Here is a 26,658-nt window from a genome sequence, read left to right on the forward strand (position 1 = left end):
CTTAGAGGACTATGTGGAATATTATTGGATCTGGGCTCCCAGCTGCTCTGATGCAGTGCCTGTACCTTTTCTTTACTGTCCCTCTGAAGAAAACCAGTGATGACAGGGAGACAAGTAAGGATGATGCCCAAACTCAGGAAATGCTTGTAAAGGTGAGATGTGCATTTGGGGGTTCATTTCCCCTGGGTACTCAGATGTTCCCTTAGGCTCTTATTTCTTCATTTGATTCGAACTGCCAAAAAATTGGTAAGCTTGGGCTGCGAAATGTTGAATAAGTATCAGGAGCCATATAAAAATATATAAACTATCTCTTATTTTTTTACTAAACAAAACAACATGACTTTAACTGGGTAAAATCCATTAAGAATATCCTAGTGGTAGTTGTTCATTTCACTGCATCCTTTCTCCTGGCATTAGTATCAAATTTATAATCTCCTTCCCCAATGGATTTTTCTTCATCTCCTGGGTATCTCTAGAGGTGTTTATTGTAGGTGATATTTGTTTGCTTTTCAGATAATGCTTAACATGTACAAAGAGGAAAAAGGCATAGAGGAACTGCTGGCAGCTGATAAGCTTCAGTCATTAATTATAGCAACTTCTTCTCTGTGGGACCAGTGCAGCTGGTCATGGAAAGTACCTACAGGCTGTGTGCTAAGAACAATTTCGAAGGCTCAGACCAAAACCAGCATTGTGTACCTACAAGGTTTGCCTTCTTCTTTCCTCATAGTTCCCCTGACAATGAATTACCAAAAAGAGTCTCCCCAGGATAAATTACATCATCTGTAATCTCCCTTACATCATCCAGTAGTCAGCTGCAAAGCATGGGCTTGTGACTTAGTAGAGAGGACCTTTATTTAGTACTGATAGTCATCTGGAAATGGAAAGATTTTTAACATAAAAAACCCTCCAAATTACAGCCAAGAGCCAATCCCACTTAATCACACTGATATAGGCAAGAGGAAGAGGTGTTATTTTTTGTCTTAAGTTGTGTGATTCAGTCTGTGGGTCTGAGACTCATGAACACTAAATGCAAGGTTGGGGTCACTGTCAGAGGGTATATTTTGGGACAACAACGTGGTTGGTTAAGTGTTCATTTCTTTCTAGGCTTTATTAGTTCTAGCAATTTTTTTTTCTTATGAAGAAATGCAAAGGCCACAAGTCTCAATTTCTTAGAAGTAAAAAAATAGTTTTGTAATGCACAAAATACCATCAGTATTCCATGTTATGTATTAAATGCATATAGATACTTTTATTTTTTAAAACAAAAACTTGACTTCCTGAGTGAGATGGAAAGAACTATTTGGACATTTTGAAGCTGCCCTGGAAGGACTGGCCATGGGATTAAGCTTCATTTTTCAAAGCAAAATGTGTGTACCCCATTACATATGGTTCATTGAGCAAAGAAGTACTCTGTGAACTCTGCACAGAATGTGTGATTGACTTAATATGAGACAATTACATCTGTTAGTCTCTGCTTACCTTGTGCTCAGAGAGCTGGATTCAGTATACATCAATTTTGGTGAGTTGGGAGGTTGAAAGCTTATACTCCAGAGATTAAATCAGTTTCTGGTAGTAAAGCAAAGAAATGCATGCATATTTTAAAGCAAGTAATGCTTCTGAAATGAGTATGGTGTTTATATATCTTCTTTTCTTTGTAGAAAAACAGTTGTTTGACTCCTATTTTACTAGGAAATAACTTCAAATTTGTTTAATTTTTGTTAGCAACTTTAAATTTGTTTGACTTTCAGTTCATAAATACCTACTGTTTTTTTCCCCCCGCCCCCACAGCTGTTGACTGCATTAAAATAGCTATTCAGAATCTCTTTACACTGGCTGATACTCTACCTGCTTGTGATGTGTGTGAAGCTGCCAGTATTGTGTTGTGCTTTGTGAAAGATTCTTATCCTGTATCGTCAGCTTTATTAACAGAGTTTGAAAATAATGATGGCTACCCACTCCTGTTAAAAATTTTACTCAGGTAAGAGAGATTTCTAGTAGGCTTCTAGAGACTATTAAAGCTTAATTTTCAGAATGCTTAGTTGATCTCTTAAAATATGAATCATATAGGAAACTCTGTGTGGATGCAAAGCATTGCTATATTAGGAAGGGAAGCAGTACATAACTTTTACTACTTTAGCCATAACAGAAGGAGAACATACTCAGGCAGTATAGAGGAAGTTAGTTTGCAGGTGGGATAAGAGACTTTTGAACACAAGACAAAATTTCTTCATCAATTAGTATTATAGAGGATGTAGGTCAGAGACATGTCTCCGTTAAAGTGAGTTTTTAATCCAGGCATGCAGTCAACTAGGGAGGGAAACACTATCTCCTTGATGTACAAAAATAAGCCAACAAAACCACCCAATAAGCCACCCAAACTTAAATCTGAGATGTTTACATTCTTCAGAACTGAGATGAGCATAAACAAATCAGGAAAAATCCCTACTAGTTATCCTAATCCAAAGTACAAAGCAGAATCTGTTACTCTCCTTGTCACCTTGTGTTGTCACACCAGGCTGAGTTTCTTTAACATCATCTGAAGAAAACATTTCCAGATGTTTTTGTTTCCATTCTAGATTTGCCTATTCTACTATTTCTGCAACACTTGTGAAAACTTTGGTCCCTGAACAATGACTGAGGTGGGGAGGGTATTCTTTAATTTGAATCTAGAGGATTGTAAATTAAATAATGAAGTCAAAGATATCTGTGAATGATTATGCCTGTCCATGATTTTTGAATCACACAAAATTATTAATTTATGATTGGAAAAAAATTGTGCTTTTCTGGCAGTGTTTTCTTTAATTACTTGAGACTGTCTAGATTTCCCTTGTAAATAATTGTGTTGAGATGCATATTTCTGATTAAATTCTAGCCATGTTAGGGCAGGAAGCACAGAATCCTTTTCAGTAAGGGCTATGAATGTCCCCATCCTTTTCAACTGGTGTAACTAGGCTGAAGAGACAGAAACAACAGATGCCCTGGTTTCAGATTAGTCTTCATTCCCAGCATAACTTGTCATAAAGGGATAGATGGAGAGTTCTTTTCAGAATGTTTGATGTGAGCAGGTACCCTCTTCTCTGATGTTTAGAACTTTTTTTTTCAGATAAAAAGAATCTTTGGAACACAGCATTCTTTGAAACAGAGCATTTGCTCTCTTTTCTTTTTTTTCATGTTGAGGTGAAACCAGAATATTTTGTTTTCTTCACAGATTTTTCTAACCTAACAGTATCAGTCTATTTCTCTGCCACTAACCCATGCCCAGATGATGCAATTTTCCTTAAGAACTGACCCATCTGAGAATTACAGAATAAAATGATGTGATAAACAGCTCTCTGTCCTTTGACAGACTGTCACTTTAGTCTATCAACAATGGAAAATCTGGGGTTACATTTCAAACTATTTCCTTACTTAGCAGAGACCTGCCATCTTCATGTCTGATTCACAAAGCTTGAGGAATATAATACTGTACCTTCCTCAGGGCTGAGATTTTTCTGTTATTTATCTCAGTTAGAAAGTCCCTTGTCTTACCAACCATATGCCCACCTTTTTATATGAAGTGTGTTTTAATTATTTGAATTCTCAAAAAGTTTAAATTTTTATTCCCCAAGTCAGACTTTTTTGAAGTTTTTTTTAAAGGACACATAATGGGACTAAGCTGAAACACTTACCTTCCTTTTGTTAACAAGACTTTTTCAGAGTCACTTCAGTTTCCTTCAGTCTGGTTTTGTTCTGATTCAGTGTGCCACCGTGGTGTGGATTATTCTGTGTACTCCTATGTGTTCTGTGCCTGATAATGTATCCAAAGTGTTTGCACAATTATGGCATGAACATATGACTGTCCCAAGTTTTGCTCCTAGATGTGAGGGTTTGCAGCAAAATGAAGGAGATCCCTATCTGGATGAGATCTTGGATATGCTGACTTGCCTTACAACCTGTGGAAAAACAGAACTGAAAGTTTCTGGCAATATTGTACACCCACAATTGCCACACTTTGATTTTGAGCGGACACAGTCTTCTGGTATGGTGTATATGTGTGTGTGTGTGTATATGCACATGTGGCTGGGTGGCTGGGTCATAGCAAAATGAAGCTCTATTCATTTTGTGTCTTAATATGTCTGTTGCTCTTATTTCCACTTTCAGATGATCTAACATTACAATTAGGGTGCTTGCAGACTTACATGACACTCAGGTAAAAATGATCTCACCTGGGTTTTTTCTGTGCAGGAATGACAGTGAAAAACCTCCAGCCTTTCCAGGTGTTGCAATCCATTTTCCAGAGAAGCAATGATCAGCACCTGTGTGGAAGAATCTTGGCAGCAATTGGTACCATATGGGCTTGGGACAGAGTGAACTTCTTCCTTCTGGAATGGACGCTGCAACCTATCAACCAATTCACTGACATAATTCATTTCAAACCACACCCAATCCAAGTCCAGTTCTTCAGACTGGTGGAGTCCATAGTCCTGGACCTCTCCTATGTTCCCCATGAGATTTTGAAGAAGGTTCAGTATTTGATAAAGGAAAACACAGTGCCATTCTGCACCTTAACAGCTCTCCAGTGCCTTCTCAGCATGACCCAGAAGGACCTGTTATTTAGTGACATTTTCCGTGACTCTGGGCTCTTAGGCCTCCTGCTGGCACTTTTGAGGAAGGAAGCAAAAATCTTGAGGAAATCAGGTACAATTTAATGCCACTTACAATGACCATTGTAGTAGGCAGATCAATAGGAATAAATAATCTATTTCTACAGTAAATTTATGTATTTTTTAAACTGAGTAGCTAGATTTTTGTCCTCAAGCCAATTGGCCTAAATTTGACACAAGCTGGGTCCTCTCTGAAATCTTTGCTGTTTATTTTTCTGTTCACTAGCCTAAACAGCTCTGGGCTTTCCTTTGCTAGTGTATGTTGAATTTTTCTGGGTGGCAACCTTCAGCCCACACTTTTAAAGAGGTCTTAATTTGGGGTTCTCTAGAATGCAAGCTTGAGATTGGAGCAAGAAAAATTCTTCCTTCCATTTCTCGTATATTGTAATGTAACTTTTAATATGCTAACAGCTGGAACTCATCTGCCTAGCCTAAAAGAAGGCACTGAGAAGGAATTAAATGTTGTGATGCTGAATATGGTGGCTGCCCTTACAGCAAGGTCTGTGAGGAACACAGGTAAGGAAATGCACATGAATGCATTATCCTCATGATATTTGGTGGTAAGTGGCCATGGTCTTAAGGAGCACCAACAAACTTTCTGACTTTTGTGTTTCAGTCAGAAATGGAGGAAAAAAGCAAGTGTAGGGATAACTGTGTTGCACTAGGAAGAAATGAAAGTTATTGTCAACCTGCATAATAAGATTTGTCCCAGTAGTTAGCTTGTTTCCTTCATCCATGTGCATACTCCTGATGTGTTTATATGGGATGCACAGACTAAGCTTGTAAAAAAAAAAAAAAAAAAGGGTGTGTATTTGACTTGTGCATTGTTTGTTCATCCAGATTTTCTTCCATTATATCTGTTATTTGAAATCTTGATTGGATCAGGTACATGTTGAGGAACACTCCTATATTTGTGTTATACCTAAGAAGTCTGTAGGGAACCTTGTGGAACACTGTAGTACTGGAGTGAATGCTACTGAATACTAGAATCCACTCAATTCACTCTGGAATCCTAGAATCATCATGTTTGCAGTATCTTGCACAGTGTAAACATATTTTCAGAAACTTTCAAGAAGTTCCCTTCCTAAATGAGAGATGCTTAAGCTGAAATTAAGGTGTATTTTCCTTTTCATTCATTATTGTATTGGGAAACTGTCATCTTTGATGGTTGGAAATCATCGCCATCCAGTCATTTTATCTCTAGCTTTTCTTGTGCCATTCAGTTTGTGTCATCTTTAGCTTAAGCAGCTGCTCTTTTTACCTGTCCTGCTGTATTTGTACAGATGTGGCACTTCACACCAACACTTAAATCTGCCTGTAAAAACTACAAGCAAAGGGCAGTTTAAATAACAAATGATGTGTTTGTACCTAGTTGTTCTGAAGGACTATGGAATGGTGCCATATATCAAGATATTTTTGGATGATGAGTGCTACAGGAGTGCTACTCTCAGCATCTTGGAGCAGTTATCAGTCATCAATTATGAAGAATATATGAGCATTGTTATTGGGGCCCTCTGTTCTTCCACTCAATGGGAACTACATCTGAAACTAGATCTTCTGAAGGTAATTCATGTGGCTCTCACTTGGGCATTGTTTTCTGGTGAACCATCTTTTTTCTAGATGGTAAGAGCAGTAGAAAGAGCCATAGGCCGGCTCTAGATTATGGTAACTTGGGCACTTTGATTTTTAGCAATGCCTGTGTGGTCAATACCTTCACTCAGTACCAGATGACAAAGTATTTTGAAGATTTAAATAGTAGTGCAAGAGGAGAAAAGGGAAATGCTAAAGGTACAATTGTATGAGCACTTCTATCAAACATGACAGAAAAAGGAGAAACACGTGTGGATGAAAGTGGATATGTGGAGAGAGGATGTAAAATATAAAGCAGTAAGATTGGAAGAGCCAGGATAGGCATGAGATGAACAGCTTCATTCTGATAAGTTTTCAAGGTTGAAACTTTGCTGTCCTTAATTTTGTCATTTCTCACAAACGCAAGTGTCACATAGAAACAGATGAGGCAATGGGAAAGAAGAATGTTATGAATGTTTGGAGAAAGAAACTAGAACTAGTCATGGCTTTTATTGACCCCAGAGTGTCTGATCCCTAAGCAATGAAACAGAGGAAAGAATCATGGTGCTTTATTTTGGTTTAGGTCATAGGCATCCAGTTGAGAAGCAGCAGAGTTGTAAGCACTGATTTTAAAATTTCTTTCTACCTTCTCTGTCAAGTGTGAATGAAATTCACTTTTCTGTATAATATAATAACTGTTTCTATAACAAAAGTACTATGTTATTAAAAAATTTTTAAAGGATGGAGTTTATAGTTTTGATTTGAAATAGTAAACTTTAACAGTATCTGTGGAAAAGTTGAGTATGGTGTCCAAACTAATATGAAAATAAATGCAACTTCAGTGTCTAATTTTGACAAATGATAACTGTATTAAAGTATAATGTAAGCAAATGAATTTATTTTCTTTATCCATTGGGACTGTGATTGTGTTACACACAAATTCAGATTGATTTGCTAATGTATATTTAGCTGTTAAAGCCTGAACCCAAATGCAATTAGCACTGCCATATTCCAGTGTGGCACGTGGACAATTATGAGGAATAACAAATAATGGAATGCACAAAATAAATTCTGTTAGCAGTAACTGAGTTATGGGGTTTCCAGCAGACATCAGTTTTATAGATTCAAGACAGAGGAATACTAACTCACAGGTGATTAAATTCTAACTGAGTTAAAGCTGGAGGAAATGTGTTTATTGTTGACCTACTCTAGAATGTATTAAAGCCATCCTGATAACTTCAGCTCTAAGTTATTAAATTTGCTCCCTGTTCAGAAGTCTCTGCCTGGTGTGATATATTATCATACAAAATTGAATGACAGTAATAGAGTGCCCCCTCCCCCTTCAGTTCTCACAACCCTTTCTCACAGTCCTACGTCCTGTTACAGGCAGATATACTTCTGTTAAAGACTATTCCTCCTCAGGAGGTTGTGAAGTAAAGCTCTTTCATTGGATATCTCCTGGGGAGATCTATATGTAAAATTAACCCTTTCCAATGTGCAAAGGTACAGCATCAAATTTGAAAAGTCCCTGTATAAAATGAATTGTGAAACACCCCAAAAACTTAGGATCAGTTATATTCAAATGCAGTAGACTGTTTCCTTTTTCTCACCAATTTTACTTTCACAGTTCTTAATAAATTTTCCAGATTTGTTTTAAAATAACAAGCCCATAACATTCAAAACTGGCAAATAGTTTAAGTTGTTTTTATATATGTGTTATATTGTCAAGTGACATTCACTTATAACCTGCTTAAAGCCTATTGAAGTTAAATAAAATCTAATGACTTCACTGTCTCAAGATCTTACTCTTTACGGCTTTTTTTCCTCTAAAGTGTTGTGCAAACTTTAAAAACATCTCACCAGAGAAAAGGTATTCTTGTCTTTCTTAATGAGGAGAGCCTGCTGCTTGCAATATTCTTTGTGCCATCCCATGTCATTGGTTTTTTTTGGAAAGGGCCTTCTCAGTCATATGAGCAGTTTAGTGTGGGTTCTCACATGCATACAGGGCTGCAGGAAGACCTGTCTGTAGAGAGCTGTGCCTTCTTGCCAGTTTCCATGTGAGGGTATTTGCAATTTTATCTTTACTTCCATTTACTTAGGTCAAAGGCAAGCTTATTGAGTGAGTCTGAGAAGACTGGTAAAAGAACAGCCAAAGATATGAAACTACCTCTGGCCAAACTGACTAGGATGTGTAAAGCAGGAAATCTGATGTCTTTGCTTCCTCCTGTGAGCACAGTTCTGTACCTGTTAGGCTGACTGCTTTAGCAGCTCCTAAGGGTGCATTCAAGTGCTGGTTGTAGGATTCATTGGGCATATGGGGGAAGGGAGGAGAAGTTGTGCAGTGATGGTCTTTATTTTGACCACCTTCCCCTACTCCCTCAAAGAGTGAAATCTCAGTGAAAGAATTTTTGTGCAAATTTGCAATTTTAAAATATTCTAAAGCTTCTTTTCCCTTGATTTAAGTTCTTTTGTTTTCTTTCTTCCCAACATTTGTAGTCACTCTTGAGGATACTGGAGAGTCCCAAGAGCCATTCAGCTTTCAGAACCTGCAGTGGATTCAATGGGCTCCTTTCCCTCCTCTCAGACATGGAAGGTGCATTGCAGGACCCTCCATCTGGGCAGTGGGCAGCAGTTGGACAGAATTGTATATTGGAGCTGGTTTTCTACGCTCTTCAGGGGATAACTGCAGCCCTGCACCTAGACCCTGTCAACAGCACCTTCTTCCAGAGGAATGGTCTCTTTGAAAAGATGGCAGAGGATCTCGGATCACTTGGATGCTTCTGGACAGAAGGGAAAAGGCAAATTCCTGTGACCCTTGAGAAGAAAAGGACATTTGCAGAATTCTTGGATGCAGCATTCTGTTCTTCAGAACCTCTCCCAGAATGGCTAAAAAACTGCATTTGGATTCTACGTTTTCTTGATCATATGGTCAAAGGAACCCTCCATCAAGAAAGCTACTTTAAGGAGAGGAAGCCAGAGATGGGAGAAGAAACAAGAGATGATCAGGAGGCACTCCAAGCTCAAGAAGAGCATCCTGTTGCTTTCAAAAGAACAGGCAACAAATTACCTGCATCTGCCTATATCCTATGGGGAAGCCCTGAAGAGAGGTAAGCCTTTATTTACTACTGGAAATAGAGTACTAAGGCTGATATGTGCATTTTAAATGTAAATGAGTGTGATATAACCTGCCAAGGGTAAACAAATCCATTCAATCCCAACTCCCAGCCCTCCAGGCAGCAGAAATCAATGCTTTTGGAAAGGTAAATGATAGAAAAATTCGGAATAAGGATTAAATGCAGCAGTGGGGCACACAGCCCCAAGAGTTGCAGATTTTATGTTGAAGATTCTGAGACCTGCAAACTGGGAGCAGGAATGGAGTCTTACAAGAAGGTTGCTGGGATTTAAATCTTGTGCTTAGTCACTGCTTAAACCTTCTCTGATCAATTTTGACTTTTTCAATTATGTGGAAAGCTGCTTCCTGTCACTCAATACATTAAAAAAAAAGTTACGCTCAGGTATTTCAAATGCTCCCTCGTGTGTGTGTCCAAGCACGTGTGCAGATACAGTCACATTTATTCAAGCTGAAGCAGATAAAATAGGAAAGGGAACATTCATGCTGCCTACCTCATTGAATGAATGTCAAAATATATATCTTGGTTAGGAAGGGAAGACTATACCAGAAATCAGCACAGCTGTCAGCTGTGAATCAGTTCTGAATCACCTGCATTTTATAATCATGAAATTTTTCTGTCCATTCATTTTTCTCTAGCTTTATCTTGAATCTTAATCCTTTTATCAAGTTTGTTTCTGGTTGGAGTTATGCTTGAAAAGACTAAGTTGATAAGTGTTAGATTACTTCAACCCTTACTATAGATTATGGCAAAGTCATCTTCCAAGTTAAAGACTAAGACATGTCTGCCACTCATACAAGCAGTCACTGAAGTCAGCAGAACTCTTTTTCCCTATGTACTGAAGCAGGCTGAATAAGCATTTCTGGTTATATTTATACTTGTTTGAAGCAAGTAGAAAAACATGTGGTGTATTTCTTTGTACCCTGTGTAGGAGATTTTAAAATAGTCATGGAGATGCTTGCTCCCTGTTTACTCTTTAAATTCCACTGGAAGTTTCTGGTTAGATACTCAGTGCTGGGGAGAGGCCTTGGTAGCTCGGGAGGAATAAATCCTCTTTTCCAAGCAGATCTTCCTAGCCTGATTTGGGGGAACATGGTCCATGTGCATAGAGTACATAGATGGTAGTAGTTGTGAGAAGTACACTGTCTGTTATTGAAGCGTGTGCATAAGGGAGGTTCGGGGATGTTACGGGAGAAAGAGTAGGTTGGGGCAATGCTGGGAGGGGTGCGACTCTGGCTTCTGATTGTCTTTCTGAAGTTACTAGGTCTGAAATGAGCAAGGCTTCCTATCTCCTTGTGTTGTTTTGCCTGCTGAGATGTGATGCTGTATAGTAACTGAGTACCACCTGTGGAGATGTTAATCCTGTAAACTGGGACCCTTTCAGTGCACAGTGTCTGTCTGATTTGGGATTGTTTGTCTTGGTTCTGGGATGTGAAAGCACAAAAGGAGGCCAGATTAGCTAGGGGTGGTTGGAGACTGTCCATGACAAGTGTATGCAAACACAAAAGAGGAACATGTACTGGAAAGCCGTCAGTCTTCAAGCCATACCTCTGAATCCTTTTCCACCAGTAAATTTTATGAAAATAAAAATAAGAAATCCCATAGTTTCTGCAAGCCTGTTGTTCCCCTAATGCAGCTTCCTCTTAACTGTACTCCACACTCACACTTCCCCTGACATGGTTTCAGGCAGCAGCTATGGAGCTTGAAAAGAGGAACTTGAATGCAGTGAGTGTAGGTGGCCTGTGATGTCCCATCTTGCAACATATATTAATATTCCCAAGGAGGCAGGGAAAGGGGGTGATCTTACAGAAGCCTGTGACTAATACATAGAAAAGTTAGTATTTTAATGCTGGATAATATTCTAGCCCCTTCTACTCTCCTGTGGTCAATGATGCTGCAAGCTTCTGGGAATTGACTCTGTCCTTCTCATCTAAAAACCAGCTCTCTGTGTTCCTGCTTCTGCAGTAATGTTTGAAATACCTTTTGTGACAGATGGGGTCTCTGGTTTTCCCTTTGTTCCTGGTGATTAGACATAGCCTGCTGCAAGCTGTGTTAACTGAGGCTGATCTCTTTGGGAGAGAAGCCCTTCTTTGTGCCCACCCAAGCAGCATGGCTGCTGCAGCTGCTATTACACAGACAGCTCACTGTGCTAATGGCTCTTCAGGTTCTTTGTGACATCTCATTTTGTCCCCAAAACCTCTTATTTATCTTATTTAAGTAGTGCCAGTGCAGAGCAGATTTGCAATTCACACCATGAAACTGGTGAGATAGATGGAGTGGAATCACAGGGCTGACTGGAGAGCCCTGGGGCAGGAGTGTGAGAGAAGGGGTATTTGCAGAGGTGAGGAGTTGGAACAAAACCACAGATTTTGTACTAAGACAGGCCATAAAATGAGGGCCTCAGAAAACCACAGAGAAGGCTGGAGATAAGGCTTATATAACATTCTTAAAAACCCTTCTTGAGCCTTGCTGCTCTTCTCTGCACACACTCCAGAACCCCAATGTCCATGTAGTGAGAGGTCCAGAACTGAGCACAGCACTCGAGGTGCAGCCTCACCAGTGCCAGGTACAGGGGAAGAATCACCCCTGCTCCTGCTGGCCACACTGTTGTTGATGCAGGCCAGGATGCCATTGGCCTTGCTGGCCACCTGGGCACACTCTGGCTCACCTGGGCACGGGCCAGCATGCCAGGATTGTTACCAACCAGGTGGCTTTCCAACTATGATTTAGTCCCTATTGGTTTCAGTGAGGCTGAATTTTTCTCTTTTAAAAGGTCTGTGTTTTCTCAGGGAGATGAGTGTATTGTCAGTGTACTTTTTTCTGTGACATTTAAAAACTTGCCCACATTCATGTCAAGTACAGGTGTATGTATCTACACTGAAACCACTGCTGTAGCAACTCTTTATACCAGACCTGATTTTGATTTATTGCACAGAAAACATGGCAAATGAGCAATTAATTTGAAATTATCCTTCTTGAGGGTGCAGTAAAAACTATTTGTCACTGTGTGGCAGTGTACTACACACTACTCCCTGTTCTGCTGTATCAGATGAGCCTTTTTGGGAATGGCTAACAAAAATGTTTAGTTGCCGTCTTTTTACCCTCCTTTTCATCCCTTGTAAAAGTCTTCCTTTTTTTTTGTTTTTAATGCTTACTCTTGTACCTTGTGTTTTATACAGTTCATAAAGCATATTGTGCTTCATTTTTTCAGTCTAATTACAGCCATTAGGTGTTGCCTTTGCTTTTCTTGTGAGATCTGCTTGGGACAGATATTTCTGACAGTGCACATCACAATTCCAGTTCAGAGGTGCACCCAGAAATGTTGATGATACTCTGAACAGGATGAGCCTGTAGTGCCTAAATTAGTTTTTTGCTGTGCTGTGGGTTCATCTTTGAGATATATTTGATCTCCAGCCTGCATCATGGCATCTTTTCTGTGATGTCTCAGATTCCTCAGTTCCTTCCTGTTCTTGAATGTATAAAGGTCATAAGTGGCAAAAAATGAAAACTGGAGGGAAAGCAGGTATTCAATTTTAGTTTACTTACTACTTTAGGCAAATTCTAGTGTTGGAAGGGGAGGGTGTCATACTGCTTTCAGCAAGATTATCTCACCTATGCTCTTTTTCATTTTATTTTAAAGTGCTAAAGTTACTGTATAACCCAAGTTATAAACGTCTAGAAAATAAAAGGATGACACTGGTTGTGGACTGATGCATCAGTGATTCCTCTGCTTGTCTGTTTTCTGTTCTGCAAATACCTTCAAAGACAAAATTTGCTTAAAGAGGTTACCTCACATCTTTGAATATGCAAGTCCTTGAAATGTCAGCTCATGAGCAGGTGATGTCCTGTCTTTGTTACTCTCAGGAGGCATCCAGCTGTTCCGGGTAATTTGTAATGTTTGCTTTGTTTCCAGTGCTGAGCCTGGTTGCTACTAGGAGGATTTAATGCTGTGCTCTGCTGGAATACTGTTAGAACCTCTTTGCTGTTCTAATGATAATTATGATGTGTGTTTTTACTGCAGGTTGGAAATGAGAGACTGCACCATTGTACATCCAGGTGCTGTCTGTGTCATGGTGAGGTTGTTGCCAAAACTTTACAAAGAAGAATATGCTCAGGTGAGTCTGAACATATTAAAATGCCATCTAAGCAGTGTCTTCTACTTCTCTGTAGCTTCATTTCCAGGAATTGCTTAGTCTTTGCAAATGTGGCAGTACTAAAATTTACCTAAAACACTGTCAGGAGGAACAGCACACATTTCACTGAGCCAGTAGATGTAAGAACAACAAAAGCTATTGGCTGTCAGTTTGCCAAAGCATTTCTGTACCTGCCTGATGCAGTATATGGATTTTGGTCTCAGAATACTTATTGCAAATAAGTATTCTGAGACCAAATAGTATCTCAGAATACTTATTGCAAAGGCATAATGTAGAAGTGCCTTGAAAACTATTTTAACTATAGCCAACAGGGCTAGCAACCAGAACAGTCTGGCTCTTCAGACCTAATGATCCACAAACTTTTAATGCAGCTTAGAATGTGTTTTAATTTGTCATCTCTTCCATATATATACATACCCACTCTGAATAAAGATATTGCCTATATTGTATTGGCTGTTTGGTCTAAAATACTTGAGTGCAGACTGAAATAAAACCAGGTTCTACATCCAGAGCTCTGAAAGGAGTAAATAACTGCTGGCACATTCCAACTCTGTTTATTGCAATCAAGCCATGAACTAGTGAAATTTTGTTAATTACAGTAATTAATTTCTGAAAAATAATAGAAGGGTTAATTGGATGAGAATGTCATCAAGAAATTGGAATTGGCTCCAGGACTTGAGCTCTGTAAGGAGACCCTCTCAGACCCTCAGTAGGTGGCAGTGTTCTTAAAAGTATGAAGGCCTAGAGCACAAATTCCAGTTATGTATTTAAGTATGCTCATATTTTCTTTTTTTTCTCTCACTCCTTTTTTCTTAGTCAATAAGAAAATATTACTGGTATTGTTTTAATATTTCTGTTGTGAATATGATTGCCTCAGGTAAAATTGGACCACTATTATGTAAGGTCCTGACTCAAACCCTGGCTAGGAGTTAACAAATGTCTTGAAGAGTTCTCATAAAATAACCCACAAAAAGGATAAAGGAAAAATAGAATTTTCCTGGGTATTTCTACTGAAAAATCATTGAATGAGAGCGAGAATGAATAGAATATTTCAGAGCTTCAGAAGCTCACTGATGCTGGCAGGCAGAAGCATGTAAGGCTGGACTTTATTAGCTTTAATCATAACATATACCACTGCATGAATCTTTGTGCCAGGAGATTCTACTTGGAGCACAGGAGCCAGGTAAGATCTGCTGCAAAAGGTTTAACCTCAGTGACTAGTGAAGGGGTAGAAGGAAAATAACTGAAAGAATTACTCTTTGGGTAGATATATTCTGTTCCAAACAGGTTACTATTTCTTTGTCTAGTGCCACAGTATTTAACAGCTAGATGAGATTAAATAATGGCTTTGTGGGTGTACTGCAGACTTTCATAAATTTAAGACTGAATTTAAGACTGAATCAAAAAGTACCCTTTTTTAGGAGCAGATGTGGAGAAGAGACAATAACTCATCTCTTTCTGGTTTTAGTGCCATGATAGATATTTTAGGTCTGAGTGTCTGGGAGTAATCTGGAAAAATCTTAGAATCAGTTCAGATCATGTGTGATTCCTTTGCTTTCAGAGAATTAGCAATGAGAAAGCACTGCTTTTACAGAAACATTAATGGAACTCAATAAAATTAATGTACTTTTGATTCCAATGCTCAGAAATATCAATTTCCTGCCAATCTTGCAACTTCTCAGTGGTCTTTGTCAGACCCAAAAAATGATGGGCTGAAGCAATGTTGAGCTTGTCAGTGTAGAAAATGTAGTAGCAGACAGTAAAACAGGTGATTTTGCACTTCAGCCATTTCTTATACTTTCTGGAATTACAGCTAAAAGCTGAGGAGAATAGATTTGTGGATCAATATTCCTGCTGTTGCTGGGCATGAGAAAAAAAATCATTTGAATGTCATGGGTACAGAAACTTGCTTAAAAGTTTTAAATTGACCAAGAGTTTTGAGTCTGTAAGCAGCCTTTGAGTCAGTAAACTGTATTTAGAGGGCATTGCTAATGTTCATGCCTATTGCTGGAACTAAGCCAGTTTCCATCAGACTCTGTGTTGTTTGACTGCATACAAGATAGATTTTCCTTTTATTATGTTGTCTGTTTGGTGATGAAAGATAGCCTTGCACATGTTTCAAACACTCAGTAAACTGAGACAGGTTCGCATACACTTTAGATATGTGGCCCAGGATAGTCACAGTGTATTTTCTACCTTGAAAAGAAGTTTCCTCTCAGACACATGTCATCCTTGACTAAAATTTTAAGATTCCAGAGTATCATGGCAAATCTTTCCCCTTTGTAATGGGAATACAGAGATCATCTAGATCTGACAAGGGTGGGTAAGGAAAAGGAAAGAACTTTTGTCTCATCATCCTGGCATCCTCTGAATACAGACAAAAAAATAATCTTCACACAATTCATCAGGTAAATTATTAATATTTTTGCTAAGTAATACTATGGCTTCTGCAACTGGATTTTTCCTTTTTGTTTTCATCCATGTCTCTTGTATGAGCTGCTCTCATAGTCACTGTTGAAAATAAAACATTGCCCATCAATTTGCACCTTTTAAAAAGACACTTATCCCTTTTTAAAATTTAGGCTAAATTAATTAATTGTTCTCCCTTTAGATGTTTAAAAAGTAAAAATTTTCAAGTATTTCTGCACACATAATTATTGGTATTTTGTTCTTCAATCTAAGGAAATTGCATCCTTTTGAAGTGAATGCACAGTGACAAAAGTTAATAATTTTTCCTTGTCTTGAATATAGCATAATAACCTTGAAGATGAAAAACAGTGAATTAAATTCAGCTACCAAGTTTTGAAACTATGGACACTTAGGAGAAAGAATCTGGTAGCTACTTAAGCAGACTGGGCAAATTGCTAGGTGACATTTGCCCTTAAATCTCTAATCTGTGGCAGACCTCAGCTGCTCTCTAACTGCACCCTCAATATCCTGATTCTCGGTGCAAGTAATAAGTGTTAAGAAAATCAATCCATGCATACAGAAATACACAGCATGGTTTCTTGGCCACCTTTAATATTTCCACCAAAATCTCATTTTACTGGAACAAAGATCCATGAAAACAGCTCATTTTATTGAAAACAAGGCAATATTGGTATTGACAGAGCTGCTAGCCTAATGAAAACAATCAATCTTTTTGTACACCATTATGTTTTTATTGGATTTATTTTGGAATAAACCAGTTGCTTCATTTAGTCAAGACCTGTGTCCTTCTCTGTTTAGTGTTATTTACACATACTTTCCTGCATATAGTCAGAAATGGAATAAAATATTAATTAAAATATTTAAAAGTTGTGAGACTTTGAAGCACTCTATAATAATGTAGTTTAGTTTGGTGGACACTTTCTGTGTGTAATGCAATGCACAGTGAAATGTTTGTCCCTGGCAATGAGTAGTCCTTCAGAGAGACGAAAATGCTCTCCAAAGAACTCACCCTTCAGACATGACAAATGGTAGTTGAGTTTGCAAAAACAGTAATGTATGTTGCAATATATGTATTGTTTTCTAAGTGTTGCAGTTGGGAACACTTTGAAAACAAATTGCTTGTTGGCTTTGAAATTGTCCTGTATTGGCTTTGTCTGGTTAAATGCAAAAGAGTTCAATTCCTCTTTACACTTAAAAAGCTTCTGAATCCAGTTGCTTCACATTCATGTTATAAAATCAAATCCCATTGCATTTATTTGTGTGTCTGTCACCATTGTTGTCTTTTTCTTTAAAAGTTTGCATATCCATTTCCTAGAAGAGCATGTGAGAAAGCTTGGAAGCTCTTTGAAATAGGGAATAATTAATCTTTTTAAGATTTGTGTTTAAATATATGATCTAGTTACTTTTACATGAAATCTAGTTAGATCAATGGGGTACAATGCATTCCTAACGGTGAAAAATTGCTCTAAAGATAATTTGTGAGACTTGAGAGACTTAAAGATCATTAAGAAGCAATAATGAAGCAAAGCTTCAATTCAGCAAAACACATAGAGAAGTGTTTAAATTTTTTTCATGACATCGCTTGATACAGTTTTGTTTCAGAACAGTGTTTTTAGAATTAAGAGTAGTTCATGCCAATATGGCTCTCTACAGGCTTAATGTTAAATATATTCTGAGTGCCTGTGTTGGTCTTGGAGTTTCTGCCTAATAACCTGCCCTTGGTGGTGATGCCTTATTTTTGAATGATAGCTTATCATTTTCTTCCTTCACTGCCAGAGAGACGAGGCAGAAAAGCTGAGCTGTGTTTGGCCAGGCAGCTGCTCAGATGAATAAATGCACACTGTTTTAGTGCAGAGCTTGATGGAACAGCCATGCAGTTCTGCTTGAGCCTCTTGCCTTAGGGGCTTCTTTTTTGGACCAGATGTTTGCACTCAGGGATTTGACAATTGAAAAACAAATTAAAACAGAATAAATCAGTTGTCCTATACAGTTTAGTTCCAGCTCTCTGGCTTTACTTCTGTGTTCATTTCAGCTTTCCCAGGAAATCCAGTGTGCTCTGGTTGATCATATCCAGTGCTTGGTGAAGTCAGAGAAGAGTCGTCAGGTGATGTGTGAATCTGGCCTGCTGAGCACAGTCATAACCTCCTGTCAAGATGCTTTCTGCAGTGACAGTCATCCCCTGCACCTGCCCCTCACCAGGGTGTTTGAGAAACTTGCATCACAGGCTGTTGAGCCACATGTGTTAAGGTATAAGATTGTATCTACTGGAAGCAATTTGCTTTAATGGTGCCATTTTTTTGCAAAGTTTAGAAAATAATTAGATGCTCCACATAGTGCTCTAATTCAGCAAGACTCATCCTTTTCTTTCAAGTCCCAGTTAATCCTCCTTTCTCACTGATTGCAGGATATATGCTTAAATCACTCCTGAAGATGGTATGAGTCTGTAGTGTTCTGCATCATCTCTGCGGGGTTAAAAAGCCATTTATGAATGAACTAATTAAGTCATTGTAAAACAAACAGGGTTATTATATCCTGGTATTTATATGGAGAAGATGTTTTCTGCAGAGCAAAAATGACTTTCTTATGTCTCAGGTCCACATCAATGGCAGATGTAAAAATAAAAAGTGTAGTCTTCCTCAGTTGCTGTTTCCAGTTTGAGGTTGCACTTTCTTCATAAATGCTAACAAGTGCTAGACATTAGAGTACCTAGCAGCTACCAGAGTGCAGATGAATTTAACTATTCAGTGGAAGACTGTATTTCTTTCACTCAAATAGGGAATAGGATTTATAAAAAAGAACTCAATAAAAAACCCCAACCAACAGATTTTTTTTTTTTTCAGAAGAATTAGGGCTATTCAAAAATATGGATGAAAAAAGCAGTCTTTGTTTTATTTTTTTCAACAGAAAAACCTTGAAAGGAAATGTAAAGCAAGCAAAATAATTGTGCTGCTACAATGGAAAACATTTCTTCTGTTCTCTTTGGGATGTCTTTAAAATTTAGTGTTTGATAAAAAGATTTTTCTCCAGAAGTCTCTGGAGAGAGATTCCATTTGCATGGTTGCTGTGACTCCAAAAGTGTCTGGCTTGTTTTCCTTTTTTTAAATGGCTTTTCATTTTTTTTTTTTTATGTTAGGCAATTTTTGTGGCTTGGAGGTTCTCCATTACTACCTTCTAGGCCCAGCACAAACAAGACCAAGGTACTTTCCTGTCAGGGGAGCGATTCAGCTAATGCAGGTAAGCACACAATGAACAGCCTGTTGCTGATACAGGGGCTGAGTTAGAGATGTCCCTGAAATGACAGGAAATGCTTTTGAGTAGGTTGCTCCAAGACAGTCACTGTGAAAGGTGGAGTATGCCTCGAAGATTTTCACTGGTTATTCCCCAGATTGGGTGGTACTTGACTAACGCTGAGAGCTGATCTAACGGCCAGCAGAGATCAAATTAAATTGCTCAAGTTAGATGCTGAGTATAGACTCACATTTTGCTGGATCAGACATGGACATGGTTTATAAAAACATTAATATTCTGCATACCAAGGGCAGTGTCTCCTTTGTTTGCAGCATATTCTTCCTGTGATTTATAGACAGAAATAGAATACGGATGGGAATAAAGAGCACTGCTTTTTGTAGTCCCTAGGGATATCCTAGTAATCTACCTTGCTTGTGCAGGCTGTTTTCCATCTGAGTCATTTCTCTGCTCTAATGTATTTTATAGATGAGAGGCTGCAGTATTTGGTGCTTAAACTAGTCTCATGCCTGAGACACCTGATGCAGTATGGTCTGTATTTGGGTCTTAGGTTTTTTGCAGTCATTCTTCAAATCCTCTCCCATGTGTTGCTTGTGACTATTCTGTTACAGCAGAGTTGAATGAATGGTCTTTGTATAAGAAAAAATAAACCAATGGGTTAGGAACTTTTTTTAGTAGGGCGAGTGCTTCTGTTGCCTGAAAATGTGTGGGAAGAAAATATAGCTATGGCTCTCCTGACAGCCTCCCATTTTGAAATGTCTTCATTGCAATATTGTTTTGTATTGCTGTAGGGTTTCTGTAGGCTGCTGAGAATGTGTTATCTCAAAGAGTATGAAGTGCTGTTCTGAGCAGGGATGCCTAGAATATGGGCAATACCTGTGACTGGAAAAAGACTTGCAGACATTGATCTGGTTAGGCACTGTGTTCATTTTTCAGGTTCAGAAGAGAGTGTGGCGAACAGTAAATCTGATCCTCAGACCAATGTGCCTGTCAGGACCTATCCTTGGCTGTCTAAGGGATCTGCACTGGCACTCCAGACTGCCATGAGTCTCATCTCCATGACATCCCCTCGGAACTTCCAGCTACACAGCACTGCTTTAGCTCCATCCTTTGTGGAGTTTGACATGTCCATGGAAGGCTATGGGTATTGCTGCTGTTGCTCTTATTTTAGCTGCTCTGGGGTCTCCAAACCCTTACTCTGAACACAGTAACCATTCACTTCTCTCTTCTTCTTAATCTGTGTTACCCTTTGGCTGCCTTCCATGCAGCAACGTTGCCAACATATTTAGTTACTGTCTTATTGCTGACAGCCTACTCTCTGCCTTGCTGCCATGATTCTGCAATACCATAAGTCACTGGTGACCCTCAGGAATGGTTCTGTTTCTGATGATGGGTTCTTGCTTGCTTTTGTATAGGTGTTTATACCTCCCTACCTTGGCCACTGTCATGGGATCCAGTGCAGACCAATCTGTCTCGGGAGGGACTGGCACGGGTAAGCACTGTCCCTCACCTACAGCTTGCTGGGAGCACAGAGTTCTCAGCCCCAGTGAAAACAGCAGCTGTAAGAAAGGGCAGCACATAAGCTGTGCATTCCAAAACACTTCTGTCTCTGTGTCCCAGGCCAGCTCTGAACTGTAGAACTTGCACTGCTCAGCAAAATGGGGAATTGGGTGCAGTTTCATATTGTGATGAATAAGTATTAGCAATACAAATTTAAAGCAGGCTTCTAAGGAAACAGTCTTAACAAGTAAGAACAACCAGATTTTAGGGTAATCTTCTATGGAAGGAATAGAAACTGTCACTTAATGGGATTCTCCTATACAACAAAATCCTCTATTGGGTGGACTGGGAAATGGCTGTACCTTTAGCTTCTTGGCTTTTTGTGAAATTTGAAAACTTATTTCTGGCTCAGAGATTGCTAATTGATCTGCTCCACAGCATGAAGATCTAGTGCTCATTTCTCATCAGTCAGCTTTAGGTCATTTATACATGTGTACAGTCATATGTGCAATCTCTGTGATATTGAATACAGGCAACGAAGTCCAACAGAATAGAAATTAAACCCCATAATCTAATGTTGGTTTGTCCATGGTATGGAAGAATGAAACATAAAGCAGTTTGCTAATGGCTACATGGGGAAAACAACTTCCTTAATGCTTTTTTGTTCCTATCTACAGGCAGCAGAACGTTCCCTCCCTCAAGTGGCCTGACACTATCCTGCTGGTTCCTGGTTAGCAAGTTTGGTTTGGTGCACCACAGCCACCCACTCCGCTTCCTTACTGTTGTGAGGCACATGTCAAGAACAGAGCAAGAATTTGTTTGCTTTTCTGTAAGCTTCTTGCCACATGACCTTTCTTTGGTCATTTCTACAGAAGAATTGGAATTCCAGCCACTTGGTAAGGCTCTTTTCTGTCAAGTTGCAATGCTGTGTCATCTTGTTACCTGGAATTTTTCATTAATAAATTTCCTCTTCTTTGAAGTACCCAGGATATTAATGAGATTTCTCCTCAGTTTTCTTCTTGAATTCAGTCATAATTGTAATTGTTGCCCATGTTTAATTTTTAAGTTTGCTGTAGGCATTGTGAATTACTGCAATATTCAGTGGAAAATTTTCAAGTGTCACTTATATTGTGGTATGCAGTTGTGGAGACTGGGCATGAACCAGTCAGTTCTGTGTGACATTCAACAGGTTTGGAGAGTGGGACTGAGGATTTGGGGAATGATCTAGCTTCCTAATGAAACAACTCGTTTTCTCTCCTTGCTTTCAAATGTTTTCTATTATGCCTGTCTGTTAATATTGTTCCCTGTTGATATTTATCCCCTTTTCCTTATTGAGTAGAGTAGGTACTTCAAATGTAAATGTGATTGAATATTCCAGAGGAGGTTGGAAATGGAGTGGGAATAGTAGCTGGGACTTTAATACACAGCTGACGTTGTGTGAGTGCTCTGATTGCCTTAGAGAATGATAAAAAATTCCAGCTTGCCTTTTTTCATAAAAGCTACAAATTAATATGGAGACTTTTATCATCTCATGGATCTGCTAGGAATTTTTTCTCTGTCAGCGAACTCTGTAAATACACTGAGGCCTTCTCCTCTTAGTGAATATGTTGGGTTTGTCCTAGTTCAGGGTAGTTTTGCAGCATTAAGGCAGAGAGCAGATGTTATTCGGGAGGGTGACACGTATGTTGGAGGGATCTTGAGAGCTGGGCAAGTTGTAGGTTCTGATAACAGACCTTGGGCAGTGTTTTTAAGACATTAGACATAATAGCATCAAATCACACTCTACCCACAGAGTGTTATGTTCTTTTTGTCACATTTAAAAGCTGTGTTCCAGAGGCAGGTGAAGAAGAGAAACTTTCTGTTGACTTTTCCCCTTTTTTTGCTGTTACAGATATTATGGAACCTGAGGATGAGGTTCTAAATCCCTCCCCCCCATTTCCAGGGCAAGTCAAGTTTGGCTGCGGTAAACTTCTGGTCACTGGCCAGTGGCATCATCTCACAGTGACAGTTGCTAAGGAAGCAAAGAAGAGCTGCATTGTAGCTGCTTATATAAATGGTCAGATGCTTGGCTCTGCAAAGGTAAAGGCTCTCTGCATAGATTTTGTGCCTGACTTTTGCCTTGCATGCTTGTCATTTTTATCTCCCAATGCACCTACCATGACTTCTCAGTAATTATCTCAAAGCATGGTGATTCACACATGTAACACCTGCCACTGTGCTCAGTGTGAGTCAGAAATGGAGTCAGAAATCTGTACAAAACAAGGTGTACTTCTGCTGCTTTTAAGAAGTATGCTCTCAGCTTATACTGATGCTTTGAACTATCTCTCTCCTCCCCCTTCAGCATGTAGATAACCAGGGGAATTTGTGTGCCTAGAGTCAGGGGTACCTAGCTTGCAAGTAGCTCAGGGTTATGTTGCTGAAACTCAGTTGTACCCTTAGGTCAAAATTTTCTGAGTTTACTAGTGATTCAGAGGATCTATCCATTTAAGCCCAAGATCTGCAGAGGTTGCCAGCTATAAGAAGTACTTCACATCAAGGTGTGGCCAGAGAGTCCTAAATCAAGGACGACTTGGGTTTAGGCTAAAACCTGCAAAGATGAGTTACACAGAGAGTCTCCACTCTTTCTTTTCAAGAAAGCTCTTGAAAAGTGGAAAGATCACAGAAAAATAAGCTGCTGTGACTGGTCAGCTCTGTGCAAGAATCCAGAGGTGGGAGGAATTTCATCAAACATCTTATTTGGTCACATTTCAAGCTGCCCTCTTTCTCTTACTCTTTGAAAAATTAGGCAGTGGTCTTTTTCCTCACTAGCACACTAAGCACTCAGGAGCAGATAGGTGTTCTTCTGGGTTAGTTGTTCAGTGTGTGAGATGATATCAATTAATGAGTTTACTGCTAATATTGGTGTACTGGTATCTCCCCTAATATGCAATTTCTTGTGATTTTTGTCACACAGCAGTCCATTGTCAGGTTGGATGAAATAACAGGCAAAAGTAATCCAAATGTACCTGAAGGGTTCATAATCTATGAGATAAATGAGAATAGCCCCTGGTTTCTGTTATTAATATCATCATGCTCCTGGATTTGCAGTTAGTCTCATATCATTTCAGAGATCTGATTTTTGGATTTTGAATACAGTGTAGAAAATGCAGCCTGTTTTTTTCTATTATATCTCTGGTTGGTGTGGTGGATTTTTGGTTTTTGAGTAGAATCCTTCTATGAATTGAAACTTGCAACCTTGGTCTCCTTCTTTTTGTTCCCATGTTTTAATTCAATCTCAGCACGTGCAAAGATCACTTGTGTGTTTTATTGTTCCCCTGTAAACACAACCTGTTTAATTCCAAATATTCTCTTTCCCATACTTCAGAAAAATCATCTGTCTTATAAATGCCTTTTGAGACCTATATCCATTTCAAGAATGAAAATTTAATTTAATTTGACTTCCTTCAAATGAGACTGAAAGTCATCAATAAAACCAGGCCTAAACATTGGAATTGATGAAAGAATTCACAACAAGTGTGTTTAACATTCAGTGAAACAGCTTATATAAATAAAAGAATCTTTTAGTAAACAAAAGATTGTCCCAGTGTTGGGTTCACTGACTTAATGTAAGCTTTCATCTTGATATGTACAGTGAAGAAGAGATTGCCTAAGAAGTTAGAAATGGACAAAGGTTGTTAACAATACCAAAGGCAATTTTTAGTTGGTGGAGCTGGAGTGGGGTGTGTTACTAGTATTGATTTGCTGAAGTGTCGAGTCCTGCCTCTTAATATTGACCATCCCTGTTTTCTAAATCTCAGTAGTCAGAGACCAGTAAATGAATGTTTGGAGTCTCCCATCCTAACAACAAATTGTTAAAAACAGGGCTAAGCCCCAAAGTGCACTAGAGTTTCTCTCTACCAAAAAATTCCAACTACTTTCTGTTAAAGCTCTCTACAGTTAAATAAAATAATACACTCAGTTTAGGAGGCCAAATCATTATTTTGGTACCAAAAATAAATGGCCCTAAACAAATAAATTTTCCTAAACAATATTAGCTCCACTGAAGCTTACTGATGCAATTGGACAATCTACAGTCTTCAAAATCTGCTTATTCTCCATTTATGCCAGTACAAAGTAACTGTAACTCATCTTTCTGTGTTGAATGTCACTGTCGGGGTTATGAAGTTAGGAAAGGAAAAATATGTTTGGAGTCAAGGCAGGGTTTTTCTCTGCCAATACTCAAAAATCTTTTGATTGTGTTTTTGGAACAAAAATTAGGCTTAAACATTCAAAATGCCTATGTATGGAGCACTTCTTAAAGTCCAGTTCCTGAACAGTAGTTTATAATTGTTGTGGTGGGTTGACCTTGGCTGGATGCCAGGTGCCCACCAAGGAGCTGTATCACTCCCCTTCCCAGCTGGATAGAGGAGAGAAAACAGGGTGGAAAAATGACTTGTAAGTTGAGATAAGGAAGTTTATTAAAGCAGAAGTGAGTTTTCATGTGCATAAGCAAAGAGGAAAAAAAAAAGTTTATTCTCTACTTCACATCAGTGAGTATACTGTTGAGCCACTTCCTGGAAAGCAGGGCTTCAGCACAAGGAACAGTTGCTGTAGGAGGCAAGCATTGTAAATAATGAATTCCCTCCCTTCCTCCTCCTTTCCTTAGCTTTTATGTCTGTGTTGATGTTACATGGTATGGAATATCTCTGTTGTTAATTTGGGTCAGCTGGCCTAGTTGTGTGCTCTTCCAGGATCTTGCCCACACCCAGCCCCTTAATAAGGGGAATGTTGGAGAGCTGATGCTGCCAGCTCTGCTCAGTAATAGCCAGAACTCTGGTGTGTTATCAACCCCTTTGCAGGTGCCAGTGCAGAGCACAGCACTGTGAGAGCTGCTGTGGGAAAAGGAGCTCCAGCTCAGGCAGGCTCAATGGAATTGTATTACACAGCTGAGACTTCAATGAGCAAAGAGGTGGCAGGCAGAACCTCGCAGAGACAAGACCCCAGGGCACCCTGAGTGCATTGGATCCCCACAGTGAACCCCTCCTCTGTTGCAGATGCAGTATCTGCAGCCTTTACCAGGTGGCTGTATTTCCATGGACCCCTCTTCTTTTGTTGATGTCTATGGGTACATTGCTACTCCTCGGATTTGGAAACAGAAGTCTTCCTTGGCCTGGCGTCTTGGTCCTACGCACTTGTTTGAAGAAGCCATTTCTGTGGAAACAATAGAAGTTATTATTAAGCTTGGTCCTCAATATTGTAGCAACTTCCAAGCAGTACAGCTTCAAGGTATGTGGTAATTCTCATACCCACCACTATTTGTTTGTCAGAGTAGTTTTATTTTTATTAGTGTAATCTTCTATTAGTGTTCCAACTGTGTCTAGAGATTACTCTAAAAGTCTGGAAAACTGCATTACTGAATGTTGTACAAGATTGTAGTAAGATACATGAGGATCTTGTAACATACTGTGGATTGGAAAGAAGGGTAGGAATCAAGCAGCAGAGAGATGAAGAGTAAAGAGGGATAACATGATCTGAGTTGCAAGATTGTGATTTCTGTTGGACAAACATTAAAGCAGAAGCTTTAACTGAGACATTCTGCATTAACAGTGATAACAGGAAAAAAAAGGCAGAAAGAAGTATGGCGTTTAGCTGCAAATGCCTGCAGAATGGGAGATAGGGGCAGGGGAGTAAATTATATTCAATTTAATGAAGAGGCTTTTCAACTAAAGTATGCTGTTAGTTTCAATTATTAAACAGACAAAACATTTCAGTTATTTATTACTTTTTGTTCAACAAGTAGTGCATTCCCCTCTGTGCTAGAGCTTGGGATGAAATGGGATGGTCATTTCTCATTTGAAAACAGCAAAATAATCTTTCTTCGTCATGCTCCAGCCTAAAAGAATGTAAAAAGACTGGCTGAGAGTACTCCCTAAAACAGAATGTTGTTGATCTCCACAAAAAACTGCAAGTCAAATCTGGGAAGGGGTTGTTGAGACAGAAATGGTG

The 26,658-nt window shown here is 39.0% G+C and overlaps 1 protein-coding gene across 8 annotated transcripts in view; it reads left to right on the plus strand.

The window, feature by feature from the left end:
* WDFY4 (WDFY family member 4) overlaps nt 1–26,658 on the plus strand; it is a 121,729-nt gene that overhangs the window by 9,913 nt on the left and 85,158 nt on the right. For 4 of the 8 annotated variants that reach the window (XM_085583605.1, XM_085583610.1, XM_085583608.1 and 1 more), the window contains exons 5-20: nt 6–152; nt 514–703; nt 1,789–1,978; nt 3,846–4,018; nt 4,225–4,677; nt 5,055–5,159; nt 6,016–6,206; nt 8,709–9,319; nt 13,365–13,458; nt 17,960–18,174; nt 19,061–19,161; nt 20,110–20,317; nt 20,589–20,665; nt 21,351–21,569; nt 22,565–22,752; nt 25,707–25,938. In XM_085583605.1, the coding sequence (XP_085439731.1) occupies nt 6–152; nt 514–703; nt 1,789–1,978; nt 3,846–4,018; nt 4,225–4,677; nt 5,055–5,159; nt 6,016–6,206; nt 8,709–9,319; nt 13,365–13,458; nt 17,960–18,174; nt 19,061–19,161; nt 20,110–20,317; nt 20,589–20,665; nt 21,351–21,569; nt 22,565–22,752; nt 25,707–25,938 (3,394 nt within the window). The remainder of the gene's footprint in view (nt 1–5; nt 153–513; nt 704–1,788; nt 1,979–3,845; nt 4,019–4,224; nt 4,678–5,054; nt 5,160–6,015; nt 6,207–8,708; nt 9,320–13,364; nt 13,459–17,959; nt 18,175–19,060; nt 19,162–20,109; nt 20,318–20,588; nt 20,666–21,350; nt 21,570–22,564; nt 22,753–25,706; nt 25,939–26,658) is intronic. The other 4 variants (XM_085583607.1, XM_031505246.2, XM_085583611.1 and 1 more) reach the window with 3 other exon arrangements.

The sequence above is a fragment of the Lonchura striata genome, chromosome 6, assembly GCF_050655825.1.
Source record: "Lonchura striata isolate lonStrDom1 chromosome 6, ASM5065582v1, whole genome shotgun sequence".
In the NCBI taxonomy this organism is placed as follows: Eukaryota; Metazoa; Chordata; class Aves; order Passeriformes; family Estrildidae; genus Lonchura; species Lonchura striata.